The 12,704-nt window shown below is 54.7% G+C and overlaps 1 protein-coding gene across 2 annotated transcripts in view; it reads right to left on the minus strand.

Annotated features, from left to right (window-relative positions):
• Positions 1 to 493: 493 nt before the first annotated feature.
• FBXW4 (F-box and WD repeat domain containing 4) overlaps positions 494 to 12,704 on the minus strand; it is an 80,508-nt gene continuing 68,297 nt past the window's right edge. For both annotated transcript variants that reach the window (XM_042909378.1, XM_042909379.1), the window contains exons 7-9: positions 1,875 to 2,015; positions 1,319 to 1,460; positions 494 to 1,189 (exon numbers count right to left, since the gene is read on the minus strand). In XM_042909378.1, coding sequence (XP_042765312.1) covers positions 1,070 to 1,189; positions 1,319 to 1,460; positions 1,875 to 2,015 — 403 coding nt within the window. In that variant the 3' untranslated portion in view covers positions 494 to 1,069. The remainder of the gene's footprint in view (positions 1,190 to 1,318; positions 1,461 to 1,874; positions 2,016 to 12,704) is intronic.

Below are 12,704 nucleotides of genomic sequence, written 5' to 3' on the forward strand. Positions count from 1 at the left end.
TGGAGCAGAGGTGGGGGAAGCTCAGAGTTGACGCAAACAGGTTGGGGAAGATGCCCGCTCGGCGCTGCTGGGCTCAGAGGAAGACTGGGCTGGAAGAGACCCTGTGCCACCTTAGCTTGCAGAAGTGGCCCAGATGAATTCCCTAAGGTAAGGGTGAGTGAGGGAGAAGTTTTAAAATACAGTAACCTTGGAAACAGGCCAGAATGAGGGTTGTAGCAGTGCAAAGAGTGGGTGTGTGTTGGAATAGGGTGCTGATGGGTGGTAGTTTAGCTCCCCCACAGCCCTTCTGCTGTCCCCTAGCCATACCCGACAGGGACATCCTCCCCACCACTGGGGCCAAAGGGGTGAGTAGTACTGAGAGGTTTTCCTGAAGGAAAGAGACGAGCCACGAGACAGGTCTTCCCTTTCCCCAGCATGCCCATCCCTCAGTTTGAATGTGTTCTTCCCTCTTTTGGGGCTTCCCAGGACTCCCCAGCCAGAGAGGAACCAGATCTGTGACCAATCAAGCTTTATTTTTACAAAAATGAACATTGTAGCATGTCCCAGCAGCCAGCCTGCAATTGGGCCGGCTCAGCGCTCACTCAACCCTCTTCAAAGTGGGACCAGGCCACAGTGTGCCAGGACTGAGCCCCAAGAGCTCAGTCAAGGGGAGGGGCCTGAGTGAGGAGGTGGGGGCCGGTGCCAGAGCAGGATAGTGGCAGCCTCACCCCTCCTTCTGACGAAGGGGCAGAAAGGGACCAGCTGGAGCACCTCACCTCTCTCAGAGCTGTCACGGCTCTAAGAAAGGGTGAGGGGCAGGGGGCCATCCAGGCCAGATCCTTGCTCTGGCCACCAGAGAAGCAAGGGCCGGCCGGGTTCAGCCATTCTCTCAAAGCAGCAGATCCCTGCTCTCCAGCTAGGTCCCGGGAGGTAATACCAAATTTCTGAGAGTCGGCAGCCTTTACCTTACGTCGCCCAAGATAGGTCTAGGAGCACAGGCACGGCGGGGGAGGAGGTATCACTGCACCCTCCAGGCAGGAGAGGTCCCTGAGTAGCTGGCTTCCCTGCCCCACAGGCTGGGGTGGCCCTGTCACGGGTTTTGAAAGTCCAGGACGTGGAGGTTGTAAGACAGCGCAGCATAGAGATGCTTGGTGGTGAAGCGCAGGCAGTACACGGGACTGCTGAGCGGGGTCGAGGTCAAGGGGAAGGCCTGCAGGGAGGGAAGGTGCAGGAATGGCAAGCACATCCCGAGGGGGAGAGCCCTACCCCAAGGTTTCCAGGCACAGCCCCTAACAGGGAATCCTGGCATCCTGGAACAAATGCTGGGCAGTGCTCTTACGTGTAGGCAGGCCCTCTGGCGCCGGTCCCACAGCCGCACGACACCGTAGTAGGAGGACCCGGTAGCCAGCAGGTGGTTCCCATCTGTCTGCAGGCAGTACAGGGTGCTGTCGTGGGGTTCCTCCCACTCCATGACGCACTTTCTGTCCAGGAAGAGGCAGTCAGAGGGAAGCATAGGGGTGCCCTCTACCCCCAGTTCCCCAAGGGTCTTAGAAATCCATTCTGGCTGGGAGACAGAAGCTGAATCAGCAAACTCTTTTGAAAAATAGACTTAATGGGGGAAAGCCTCCTCTGTATAGGTCCCCAGGCCAGATCATGCCCTCATCATCCCAGGACTTAGGCAGCAGGTAACTAAGGCAGGGAGAACGCTGATGACTCCCAGGCTCTTAATCATGGCCTGTAGGTTAGGGTCTCCCAGGCCAGGGCTGCCAAGCTAGGAGTCTCAGCTTGATCTGACCTTGCTGGCTGCTCCTACTGGCCTCCACCTGTCCCTTCTCCTGGGGGCTCACCCAGAGGGAGGGCCGGGACCGCGTCCCACCTCCTGCCTAGACACTCACCGGACGCTGGCTCGGAGGTCCCAGTAGCGAACGTAGGTGTCATAGCCACAGGACAGAAGTGTGGAAGGGGACTCATACATGACATCCAACACCCCAGCTCCTGGGGGGAAGTCACTGCCCAGGTGCATCATGAGCTGCCCACTGGGGAGAGAGCGGAGGGTAGAGGATGAGCGGCCGTCCCCTCCCCTCAGCCCCCACATCTGCTTTTAACCCAGTGGCATCAGTCCCTGAGGAAATGCAGCTCTCCCTCCTGAGCTAAAATCAGGCTCCCTTAGGAAAGGGCCCAGGGAGGAGATGCCTGGGGTGACAGTGGGCACCCCAGTGACTGGGGTCACTGGGACTGTCACCCCAGTCCCAGTGCCTGCCCCTCCCCCAGCTAAAGGCCTCAGCCCGGCAGCCCCTGATCACACCTGCTCGCTGCCTGGCTGCCGCTCCTCAGGAGGAAGAATGGGCCTGGCTGAGGGGCCGGCCCCCCTTCCGGGCACACACACACTCGGTTACTTTATACTTCTTGATCCTGCAGGTCAGGCGGTTCTGAGCTGCCTGAGTCCAATGCCTTAATTCCCGCCTGTAATCTGGGGCTCAAACCTCACTGGGGATAAAGACCACACAAAGGGAGAAGGGGAGTCCCAGGAGATGTTAAAACAAGTAAACACCTTTGTGTCTGGGGAGAGAAATCGCTGAGAAAGCAGCTTAGCGGGCTGGTCCCTGGTGTTCCTGGCCCGGCTGGCCCCCAGCCCGCGGCTAGCACGCCTGTGTGATCACAGCCCCCAGCCTGCTGGGCTCCAGCATGCTCCCCCACCCTCGCCCCTCCCGGTGGCCGAGAGCAGATTACCGAGAAGAACAATTTCTTTGTGACTGTGTAATTCCCTCCGTGACCGCGGCAGTGGGCAGACCCCTTGCCCTGATGCCAGACCCCTAGCAACCATGTAGGGGGGCCTTCTGGCCCTAGCAACCACCCCTCAACATCAAGTGCACCCGCTAATCCCTGTGGCTAGGGAACGGGTAGAAGCAGTGAGTTTCTGCCGAACGACCGAAGGGAATGAAGAAGAGGGGCACCCTCCAGGCCCTATCCCTCAGTTTCACCCAAGAGATGCTAGGCTCCCTTGCATGCATGACAAGAGAAACAAGGCCCTGAGCACTTCCCAGGGACACCCAGGTAAGAGGCCCTGGCGGGGGGGGGGGGGGGTGGGGGGAGGACGTCGTGGTCTCACAAGCAGTGTTCACCAAAGGGCTGAGGCAGACGCTGTCAGCCATGTGTGTGAAAGCGGACTTCAGCTCCAGGCCTCTCGGCCCACACGGACTCTGACCCTCAACCTCCCTTCTCCTCAGTGGAGCCACCATCTTCCCTAGAGACTGAACGAATAAAGGAGGAGGCTGGGGGCTCCTTTTTGCCCGGTTTGCCTTGCCCCTTGAGCCCTGGGCAGCGAGGGGACCTCCAGCAAAGGGCACTGTGGCAGTCAGAACCCTTGCCCCCAGCCTCCTCAGGGAGGTCTTCCTCTTACGGTCTGGACTACATCAGCCTCTGTGTTGGGGAACCCTGAGAGGGATCAGGCAGAAAGCCACTGCGCAAAGATCCCAGTCTCGTATGGATCACTGACCTTGGCTCCCAGGAAGGGCCTGCCTTCCCAGATGGGCCACCAGCTAGGATTCACCCACCCTGGGCAGGCCAGAGCCCTCCCACCCCTGCACCTCTCTTTTGAAGGTACTTCTGGACATTTGTACACACCGGGTGGGGGCTGTTTTGCTCCACAGGTCTCCCTCCTTCCAGATTTGGGGGCCCTGCCCCTTCCATTAGTGAGGCCTTCAGGAATGACTGAGGAGCTCTCCCCTTTAATCTGTAGAAGTAATTTCATGTTTGTTTGAAACAGAAGATGAAAGGCAGTGGGGGTTGGGGGCCTGAAGCCCAGCGTGGCTCTGCCTGCCTACCCCTGGTCCCAGGGTTTAGAAGGAAAGAAAGGTGGGCAGCCATGGGCCGGGCAGGGTCAGCAGGATCAGGACCAGAAACATCAGGGCAATCAATACCCAGTTCAGATTGCCACCCTGGGCCCCCTGCCCCAGCATTCAAGCCACCACTGGAAAGCATCATGCCGGTGTCTGCAGTAAACACAGAACCCTGCTTTCTCGAGGAGACGCCAGGGCCAGAGTGAGCACCAACCCCTGGAGGCCAGGACAAGTCCCGAAAGCCCCTAGTCGGCCAGCCCAGCCTGGCCAGGGACGGAGGAGTTTCTTTCTGCTGCTGCGCTGTTCTCCGATTCTCTGAAATGGCCACACACACTTTAAATGGCCCAATAAAAAGATACAATTTCTTTTGCCTCTGGGCCTGGGACCCTCAAGACTCTGTTGTGCAGTGCCCGTGAGGTTAAGTTCAGAGCATAAACTGACACACCAGGCTCTGGGAAATGGCCCGTCTCTTCAAATAGCAGCCCAGCAGTGCCATAGGAGCCCTGCTGGGGCTTTGATTCGGGAAAACAAACAGAAATGGCACCGTGGGCCCTTCGTGGCCCCCACCCTAAGACCAATTTAACTAGAAAACTCTAGCTCAACAGCGCCTGTGAAGGGAGCAAGATCAGCCTGACAATAGCCCCAAACTTTGGGGGAAAGGGGGACAAAACAAGCTGTCTCCTCAGCCCCTCCTCTTGGGCTCCTTTTCTTACTGCAAGTGTGTTCTTGTAAAAAACGATTAGATTGCAATTTGTATAACATGGTGACCCCCAAATTCAGACGTTTCACCCCTTTTCTCTGGAAAGAATGTCAAGAATGCTTCTCGGCCTCTCACGGTGGGGGGCGGGAGGGGGGTGCAGAGCCTTGGCTATCACACAACTTGTGTGGGAACAGGACTGCCCCTCAGAGCCCTGGGCCAAGACAGGAGCAAGGGCCGGCTCTGTCACTCCAGAGGGCCAGACAAAAAGTCCATTCCCTTCCAACTCCTGCGCACAAAGCCTGGGCCTCCAGGAGCCGCTGGGGTGGGGGGCTCCACACCCCAGCCTCCCCCGAGCCCGACTCCAACAATTCTCTCTCCACCCAGGGAAAGATAAAGACAGATGGGGCCACCCCTGTGAGCCTAAGAAGGAGGGCAGGCCTGGGGCCGACAGCCGGAAGGAGACATGGCCCTGAGGCCAGGCTGTGTGCAGCATTCCCTGGGAGCCCCCCGAGTGCCTGGGCAGAAGGAGCAAGCAGAGGGTGGCCTCATCCCAGGGACCCTTGAAGGGGGTGATCAGGTGAGGAAACCAGGGCTCCCTGGCCCAACCCACCATGCTGCACTGCGATTCTGTCTAGAGGGAAGAAGGGGCCTAGGGAGGAGCTTCCTGACAGAAGGAAATTTAGTAAGACCCTGACCCCTCCACCACCATCTTTGTAGGGACAGCTCACTGGAGGTAGATGCTGACCCTGAAGGCCCTGATGTCCCAGCAGGGAGAGGCACCCCCCCACCCCCTTAGTCTGGGCCCTGCTGAGCCGGAGTCCTCTCATCCCATCCTCCGCCTGCCTTCCTCCCTGCCTGTGCTCCCAACACAAGCCGCAGCCCACAGAGAGCCCGGTGCTAAAGGGCCCTGAGATATGAGAAGCTGTATCCATCCACCTCCCAGCCTGCACCTAAGAATGCCTGTGACCCCCCACACCATTTTACAGCCACCGTTAACACACTGGGTACCTGGGGATGCTCCCTGGAGATCCTGGGGGTTCTCGTTCCTACATCTGTCCTGGGTATGCGGCCCCAAAAATGCAACAGTGGCTTTCAGAGGAGGGAAAGGATGGGAGAGTGACAGTCCACCTTCCCACATCTCGGCTCCCATGGAGACAGAGGGCCTGAAGGTATAAGCTTGGCTGAACACGGTCACTCAGAACGGGAGGCTTTCCTCCTTCCCACCCTCCCCTCTCTCTTCCTTTCTTTGAGCAACAACCATTTAATGAGCTCCTTCTGTATACAAGGCATTGTGCCAAGCAGGAACTACGGGGACATGTCAGAACCAACTTTGAAGGAACGATCCCTGTTCTCAAGGAGTTTTCCACCCAGTGAAGGAGGGAGTCTGTCATGTATCCAGCTATCAGTATGAGGGGTGACTGAGTTCCAGAGGAGAAATGAAAGTTTTATAAAAGGACAGATAAGAGAACATTTCAGCCTGTTGTATGGAGTGATTCCTCAGTGAGTGACAGGAGCAGCAGGAGGGCCGAGGCAAAGGGCCAGCGTAGAGCTGGGGCACCCGGCCTGTGTTTTCACCTGGCAGGCACTCCGATTTGCCCAGGATCTGGCTTCCAGACCATGGTGGCCTTCGGGTGCGTACTGCTCAGCTGGTCTGAGCTCCGGGAGGGGCAGGGAGGCGCTGTCCTCGTCCAGCACTCAGGTGGGGAGGGCGGGAATCGAGGAGGCACATAGGTCCCAAATGTAACCACAGGGTGGCAGAGACCAGGAGAAGCCCACGGATGCTTCGCCTGCCTCGGCCCCATCAGGTGAGAGGGAAGGGCCCTGCCCGAGCACACAGCCGCTCGCGTGCATGTGTGTGCGCGTGCACAGCCCCCGGCGCCCGCCCGCGCACACGTGTTCAGACACAATGGCTCAAAGGCCAGGCAGCCGGGCAGCCCACTTTGTACTGCTAACAAGGGGACCGTAATTACAGGAAGGGGCAGCCGGGCAGATAAAAGGATACAAAATTTCAACATCTGTTGCCATAAAGGGATAAGGAGAAGTGAAACGCAAAGTATCAGTTTGGTGTCAGCAGGCAGAGAGCCAATTTCAAAGAGTTCAGGGGGACAGAGGGGACAAGAAAGAAAAAGGAAAGGGGGGAGAAAGAAAAGAAAGAGAAAGAAATTACAGGGTTCCTTAAAGAGGTAAAGAAAAAAGAAAATGAAAAAATCTGTCAGTAATACTTTCAAAGGAGAAGGCAGGTACTTTAAAGAGGGCAGTTCCCGTAATCACCCTGACTGAGGGCCACCTATCCCCCCCCCCGGGGTGGAGGTGGAGGCAGGGGCAGAGACAAAGCCACACCTGGGCCAGATGGGCACTACTGGTGCCCTCAGAGTGGCCCAGTCTGTGCTCAGGACACCGGTGCCTTCTGCAGACGGCTAGAAAGGGCTGCAGCCAGGCCCCCCTCCCCATTCTAAATGCCACTAGATGCTCTGATGCACATCTCCTGTGCTCAGCCTGGGGTCCCAAGAGAAGTTCCTGGCACATGGTGACCGACAGGGCGGCCCTAGGAGCGCTTGAAGGGTTACCAACTCCAGCCACAGGAGCTAGGATCAGGGAGGTCTTTGCGGCAGAGGTGCTGTTTACACGGAAGAGTAGGCAGGACAGAGAGGGGGTAGGTAATCCGGGCACGATGGCAGCCAGAGCAAAGGCTCAAGGGGAAGATAGAGGGCCCCTGTCAGAATGTGTGAGAAGCCTACCTGCCCTACCTTTGGTGAGAGAGAGGATGTTCGGGGGTTTAGGATAGAAACGGAGGAGGAACGGGGAACCAGGGAGGACCCTGGCCAGAAGGAGAGACAAGGGATGTGCGCAGGGGCACACGCATGATCACACGCATACAGGGCAGCACAGAGCCTCGCTGAGGACTCGAACCCTCAACACCCTAGGTGTAGCCAGGTCCAGAGCCCACCCCTCGCCCCTTCCCTGCCCGGTGGTCCTGAGGCTGGCTCAGGGCTATGGCTGGACCCACTAGGATATGTCCAGGTCTGGGATCACGGGCCTCTCCATCCTGGTGCTAGACCCAGCTCAGATGCCCTTGGCAGAAACATACAGCCCATAGCAAGAACAAGCCTAGGGAGGAGGGGTGTATAAGATGTCAGGTCAGGCAGACCTCCCAGGCCTCTCGGCAGCTGTGAGGTACCTTCCCCGGGACCTGGCCGAGGTTTCTGCTCAAATGCACGCAAAGAGTACCAGGCTCAGAAACAGGACGGCTTTGGCCTAGTACCTCAGGCCTTGATGGGATCACAGGGCCTAGCGAAGGTTACTTCAGGGATTGGCTGTTGACACTATCTGTCAAGATGGAGCCCCTGGAGCCGGCACCTGGGCCCAAAGACCACCTACCCTTGGAAGCAGGAACACTCTGGCACCTCCAAGTTGGGTCAAGAACTCCATCTTTCTCTCTGCCTGGTTTAGACAGGTTAGAAATTCCCTGTCCTTGGGCCCGGCCCACGGTTCCCAACTCCAGGAGAAAGAAAGGCAGAGAAGAAAGGAGAGGGACGGTCAAGCTCCTTGCCGTCTAGACGATGGCTGTATGCCATGGCTGCCCTCGAGCCCGTGTGCTCCAGCCCGCACCTCCCCCTCCCTAACTCATAGGGAGAACAGAGTCCAGAGGGGTCTTGATGAAAGGAAGGGCTGAGGGAGCCCGGGTAACTCTGAAGGGGTCCCCAGGCACTGTGGGAAGCAGCCTAAGCTCCCGGATAGCGGGGACCTGAGAGGCAGCAGGAAGCAGACGTGCGGAGCAGGGCGCCTCCACCTCCCAGCTGTGTCCCAGCCCCCGCCATCATCCTGAGGGCGGCCCCAGAGGGGGGATGCTCGGAGCACTCCTTCCCCCGCCCAAGTCACGGCACACACATAAAAGAGAAAATCCCGGTGCTCCTCAGGTTTCAGTGGTGACAGGTTAAAAGCAAAGAATCCCCCCAGCCCCGCACAGCGCCCCGCCACCTAGTCCTGCGGGCGGTGCTGCCCCACCTTCCAGATTGGCCTGTCAGTCAGGCTTTGGCGTTATTGAAAGATCAAACTCTGTCCTGCCTGTTCATTACCTTAATCCTATTTTCTACATGGCTTTATTATCTGCTTGGGCTTCTCTGGGAAAGACAGCTACAGACAGTTACCCTGTCCATCCACTTCCTCCCACCGAAAGCAGATGCCTCCACCGGGGCATCTCTCCTCCGAGCCCCGCACCACTCAGTCCTCCGGGCTCCCCTGGGAACTAGAGGGCTATGGACACGCGGCCGGCTCCTCTCAGTGGCGAGGAGGGGCGTCTGCGCGCCAGTGAGGAGGCAAAGCCACATGGTGCCCAGGGCGGCCCTGCCACAGGCTGTCCAGGGGATGCAGTGGCGGCTTCTCATCTGGCTCCGGTCAGAATCCCGGCCGCAGCTGTCCTGTGCCTGTGATCACTCGGGTTCTTCCCGGGTTCTGTAAAGACCCAGTGTTTGGGGTTAGTGACGACTAACCCCGTAAGAGAGGGCCGTTCAAGGAGTTGGTGACTTAGAACTACATCCCGGCCATAAATCTGTGCCCAGGAGTAGCCCCACCAAGGAAACCCCAGGCAGAAGAGGCCCTCGAAGGTTACTCGGCTTTTGACACAAAGCCGGGCCACGGTGGTGCGCCCACCCCACCCCCGGCCCGTTCGCCACCCCGAGCGCAGGCCAGTGAGGTCGCCAGGCACGAGGTCCGGCTACAGGACGAAAACGGACTTTTCGGCAGAAACACCTATCTTGTGACCTGCAGCCTTACTTCCTGTCATGGGCCTTCTCTAGGCCATGAGGTCAGCAGGACCACTCCGCCCCCAGTGGTCACAAGGCCACAGGTATTTGGAGAATTAAAAAGCTGAGTGTCTATACACTCTAAGGTACTACTATGGAAGGCAGCCGCAGGGGAGGAAAAAGAAAGGGAGGGGGACAGGCACTGTATGGGCTCTTGTATAAAACAATTGGTTTCATACTAGTTCTGTTAAGTACAGATCATTAAATCTCATTTACAGATGTGGAAACCGAGGCCCAGAGTGCCCCCCACCCATATCACAGAGCTAAGAAGCGGCAGTTAGTTCGAGAACCCAAGTCTGTCTGACCACACGGCCTGTGTGCCCTCCGTAGCTCCTCACAGCCTCCCATCACACACCAGAGGAGGGGTTCCTTGGCCTCAGCCCCACGCAGAAGCAAGAAGTTTGCCGGTGGCAGGAGTTTGGCAGGGGAGTCACGGGAACGACATTCACAGACTGCGGGCGCTCCAACGTCCCAGAGGCTGCAGGACAAAGGATCCCTTGGAAGTTTTAGCTGAGCTGTGCCGACAACAGTATGATGTGACCATCAGCTACACTAACAAAAGCAAAAGATCTAGAATAAGGAGGGGATAGCGCCTGCCACTCATCATCTCACACCCGGCACGTTCAGTACTCAGTTACGAACATCCCATTTCAAGAGGGATCCAACCAGATAAATGCAAGAAACTTTCAGGTGAGAATGATCCTAAAACGAGTGTGAGACCCACACAGTAGGGTCACCCTCCCAGCTATTCCTCACTTACTTTCTTGCTGACCCAAATCTGATTCTGTGCCCACCGCTCCCATCCTCCTTGCCACTATGCACGTGGGGGAAGCTGGGCTCTTCCCCAGACCCAGGTCGATCCTGACTGGTCATTCCATTTCCCTTGCCACGGTTTGGTTCAGGGTGAGTAACGGAATACACTTTTGGCTCACTCAAGATGAGGAGTCTGCTTGGGGGCTCCTATAAAAGGACTCCCCATCTTAAAAAGAGACCCAGGCAGGGACAAGTCCTCTTCCTTCCTTTTTCCCTCTGGGTATTTTGCCTTATGAGCAGGTAGAGCTTTATGTGAACAAGCCTGAGGATAAGGGCAAAACCCACGTTGACAGAGGGGGCAAAGCGGAAAGCTGAGAAGATGGGCCCTCAACCTCTCGCTGAGCTACTGCATCCGTCAATCCTGGAACCAGCGAAGCTTCCAGCTCCTGGGGACTCCTTGTCACTTACGATAATAATAATCTCTTTATTGTTGGAGCCACTTTGAAGTAGGCCCTCAATACTTCCAGCCAAAAGCACCCTAACTGATGTACCATGTGTATAAGCAACAGTAGAAGGGCCTCAGACTTTCGGCCTGATAAAGAGAAGACACTGGAGAAACAGGACCAAAGTTTTCAGATATTTAAAGCCCTGTCTTCGGAGGCAAGGTTCAACTTGCTTCTTGCCTAGAATCATAGCCCCTGGAAGCAGGTCAACTCTCGATGAAGGACAGGTGTGATAACTCTCAGGGCTCTCCAAAGATGTAATGTGGTGTCTGGGAGAGTTGCGAGTTTCCTATCCCTGTGGTTGGATGACTGTTAAGAGAATGTTGTAGAAAAAACCATATTTAACTAAAACAGCTCATGTGTTAAAAAAGAAAAAATCTTTTGGAAAGACTGACAATACGATGGATTTTTCAGGGGGCAAAAAGATGGGTACCACTTTCCTGGGGATACAGAGAGGAAAGGAGACACGCTAGAGTCACTGAGGCAGGAGACAGACAAGAACAGAACATCCTCGCTGCTGCTGTAGATCATGGTGCTGAACCAGAGCACGGGACCTGGGGCCAGGTGCGGACGGTCTTAGACTTGACCCCACAGGCACCATTGACAAAAAAAATTTGGACGCCATCAAAATGTAAAACTTTGGTCTTTTATCCTGCTAAGAGGATAAAAAGACAAGCTCCAGACTTAAAGATAGAGGCAAACCACATATCTGACAAAGGATTCATTTCTAGAATATATAAAGAACTCCCCAAACTCACCAGTGAAAATGCAAACTGTTCAATTAGAAAATCGCCAAAAGACATGAGCAGAGATTCCACCAAAGAGAACATACAGAAGGCAAATACACACACGAAAAGATGTCATTGGCTATTACGGAAATTCAAATTAAAGCCACGAGATACCACACCTCTTAGAATAGCTAAGACAAGAAAGAGCGGCAATTCCAAATGCGTCAAGGATGGGAAGAAACTACATCTCTCATACCCTGGAGTTGGATTATAAAATGGTAAAGATATTCACAATAGTTTGACAGGTAAAAAATTAAACACACACTTACCAAATGACCTGGCACTTGGACTCTGGGGCATTTATCCCAGAGAAATGAAAACATGTGTCCACACAAAAGATTATATGCAAATGTTCACGAGAGCTTAATTTGCAATAGTCAAAAAATTGAACATAACCCAAATGTCCTTCAGTGGGTGAATGCTGTTCAGTGGGAGAGAACTTTGGGGCGTCCACACCAGGGAATACTACTGAGCAATAAAAAGGAAGGCGCCATTGATACACAGGACGAGGGCTATGGCTCTCATGAGAGCTATGCTGGGTTAACGGGGGTGGGGACCAAATCACAAAAGGTATTCCACTTATATAACACCTCCAAGCTGCCAGAAGTAAAGAGGTGGAAAACATGTAAGTGGCTGTGAGAGGTGAGAGACGAGGGAGTTTAAGAGGGTAGGGGAGGAAGATGGTGTGGCTGTACGTGGGCGAGTGAGGAATCCGCCAGTTCTGTATCCTAACTGTTGTAGTAGTTACATGAATCTACACATGGGATAAAATTGCAAAGAACCACACACACACACACACACACACAGAAATGAGTGCGATCTGAATAAAGGTCTGTGGATTATACCAATGTCAATTTCCTGGTTCTGATATATAATATAATATAATATAATATAATATAATATAATATAGAAATTACTTATAAATAATTGATATCAAATTTATATTTATTATATTATCTAACGTAACACAGGTACCTTGCTGTCCTATTTTTGGAACTTCCTATGAATCTCTAATTATTTCAAAATAAAAAGCTTAAAAAAATCCAACAGAATGGTAGACAATCTGATGGGAACGTGTCAAGCTTACCAAGGCAGAGAGTTGTGAATAAAACCTGGACGTATTTTAACTGTTCTGTGTAATTCTTTTTATGGCTCTGTAGGCCGCTTCCCAAAGTTCTTTATTTTAGAAAAATCATCTCCAAGGATAGATGGGATTTTATGTAGCCACATAATCGGGCACTCCTCAGAGAAAAAGTATCGTAAATCCAAATTGTTGTTACCCTGATTTCGAAGTGAAATTACTGACCTATTATAAATTACTTCCAACGGTCTCCTCAGGC

The sequence above is a fragment of the Panthera leo genome, chromosome D2, assembly GCF_018350215.1.
Source record: "Panthera leo isolate Ple1 chromosome D2, P.leo_Ple1_pat1.1, whole genome shotgun sequence".
Classification (NCBI taxonomy): Eukaryota; Metazoa; Chordata; class Mammalia; order Carnivora; family Felidae; genus Panthera; species Panthera leo.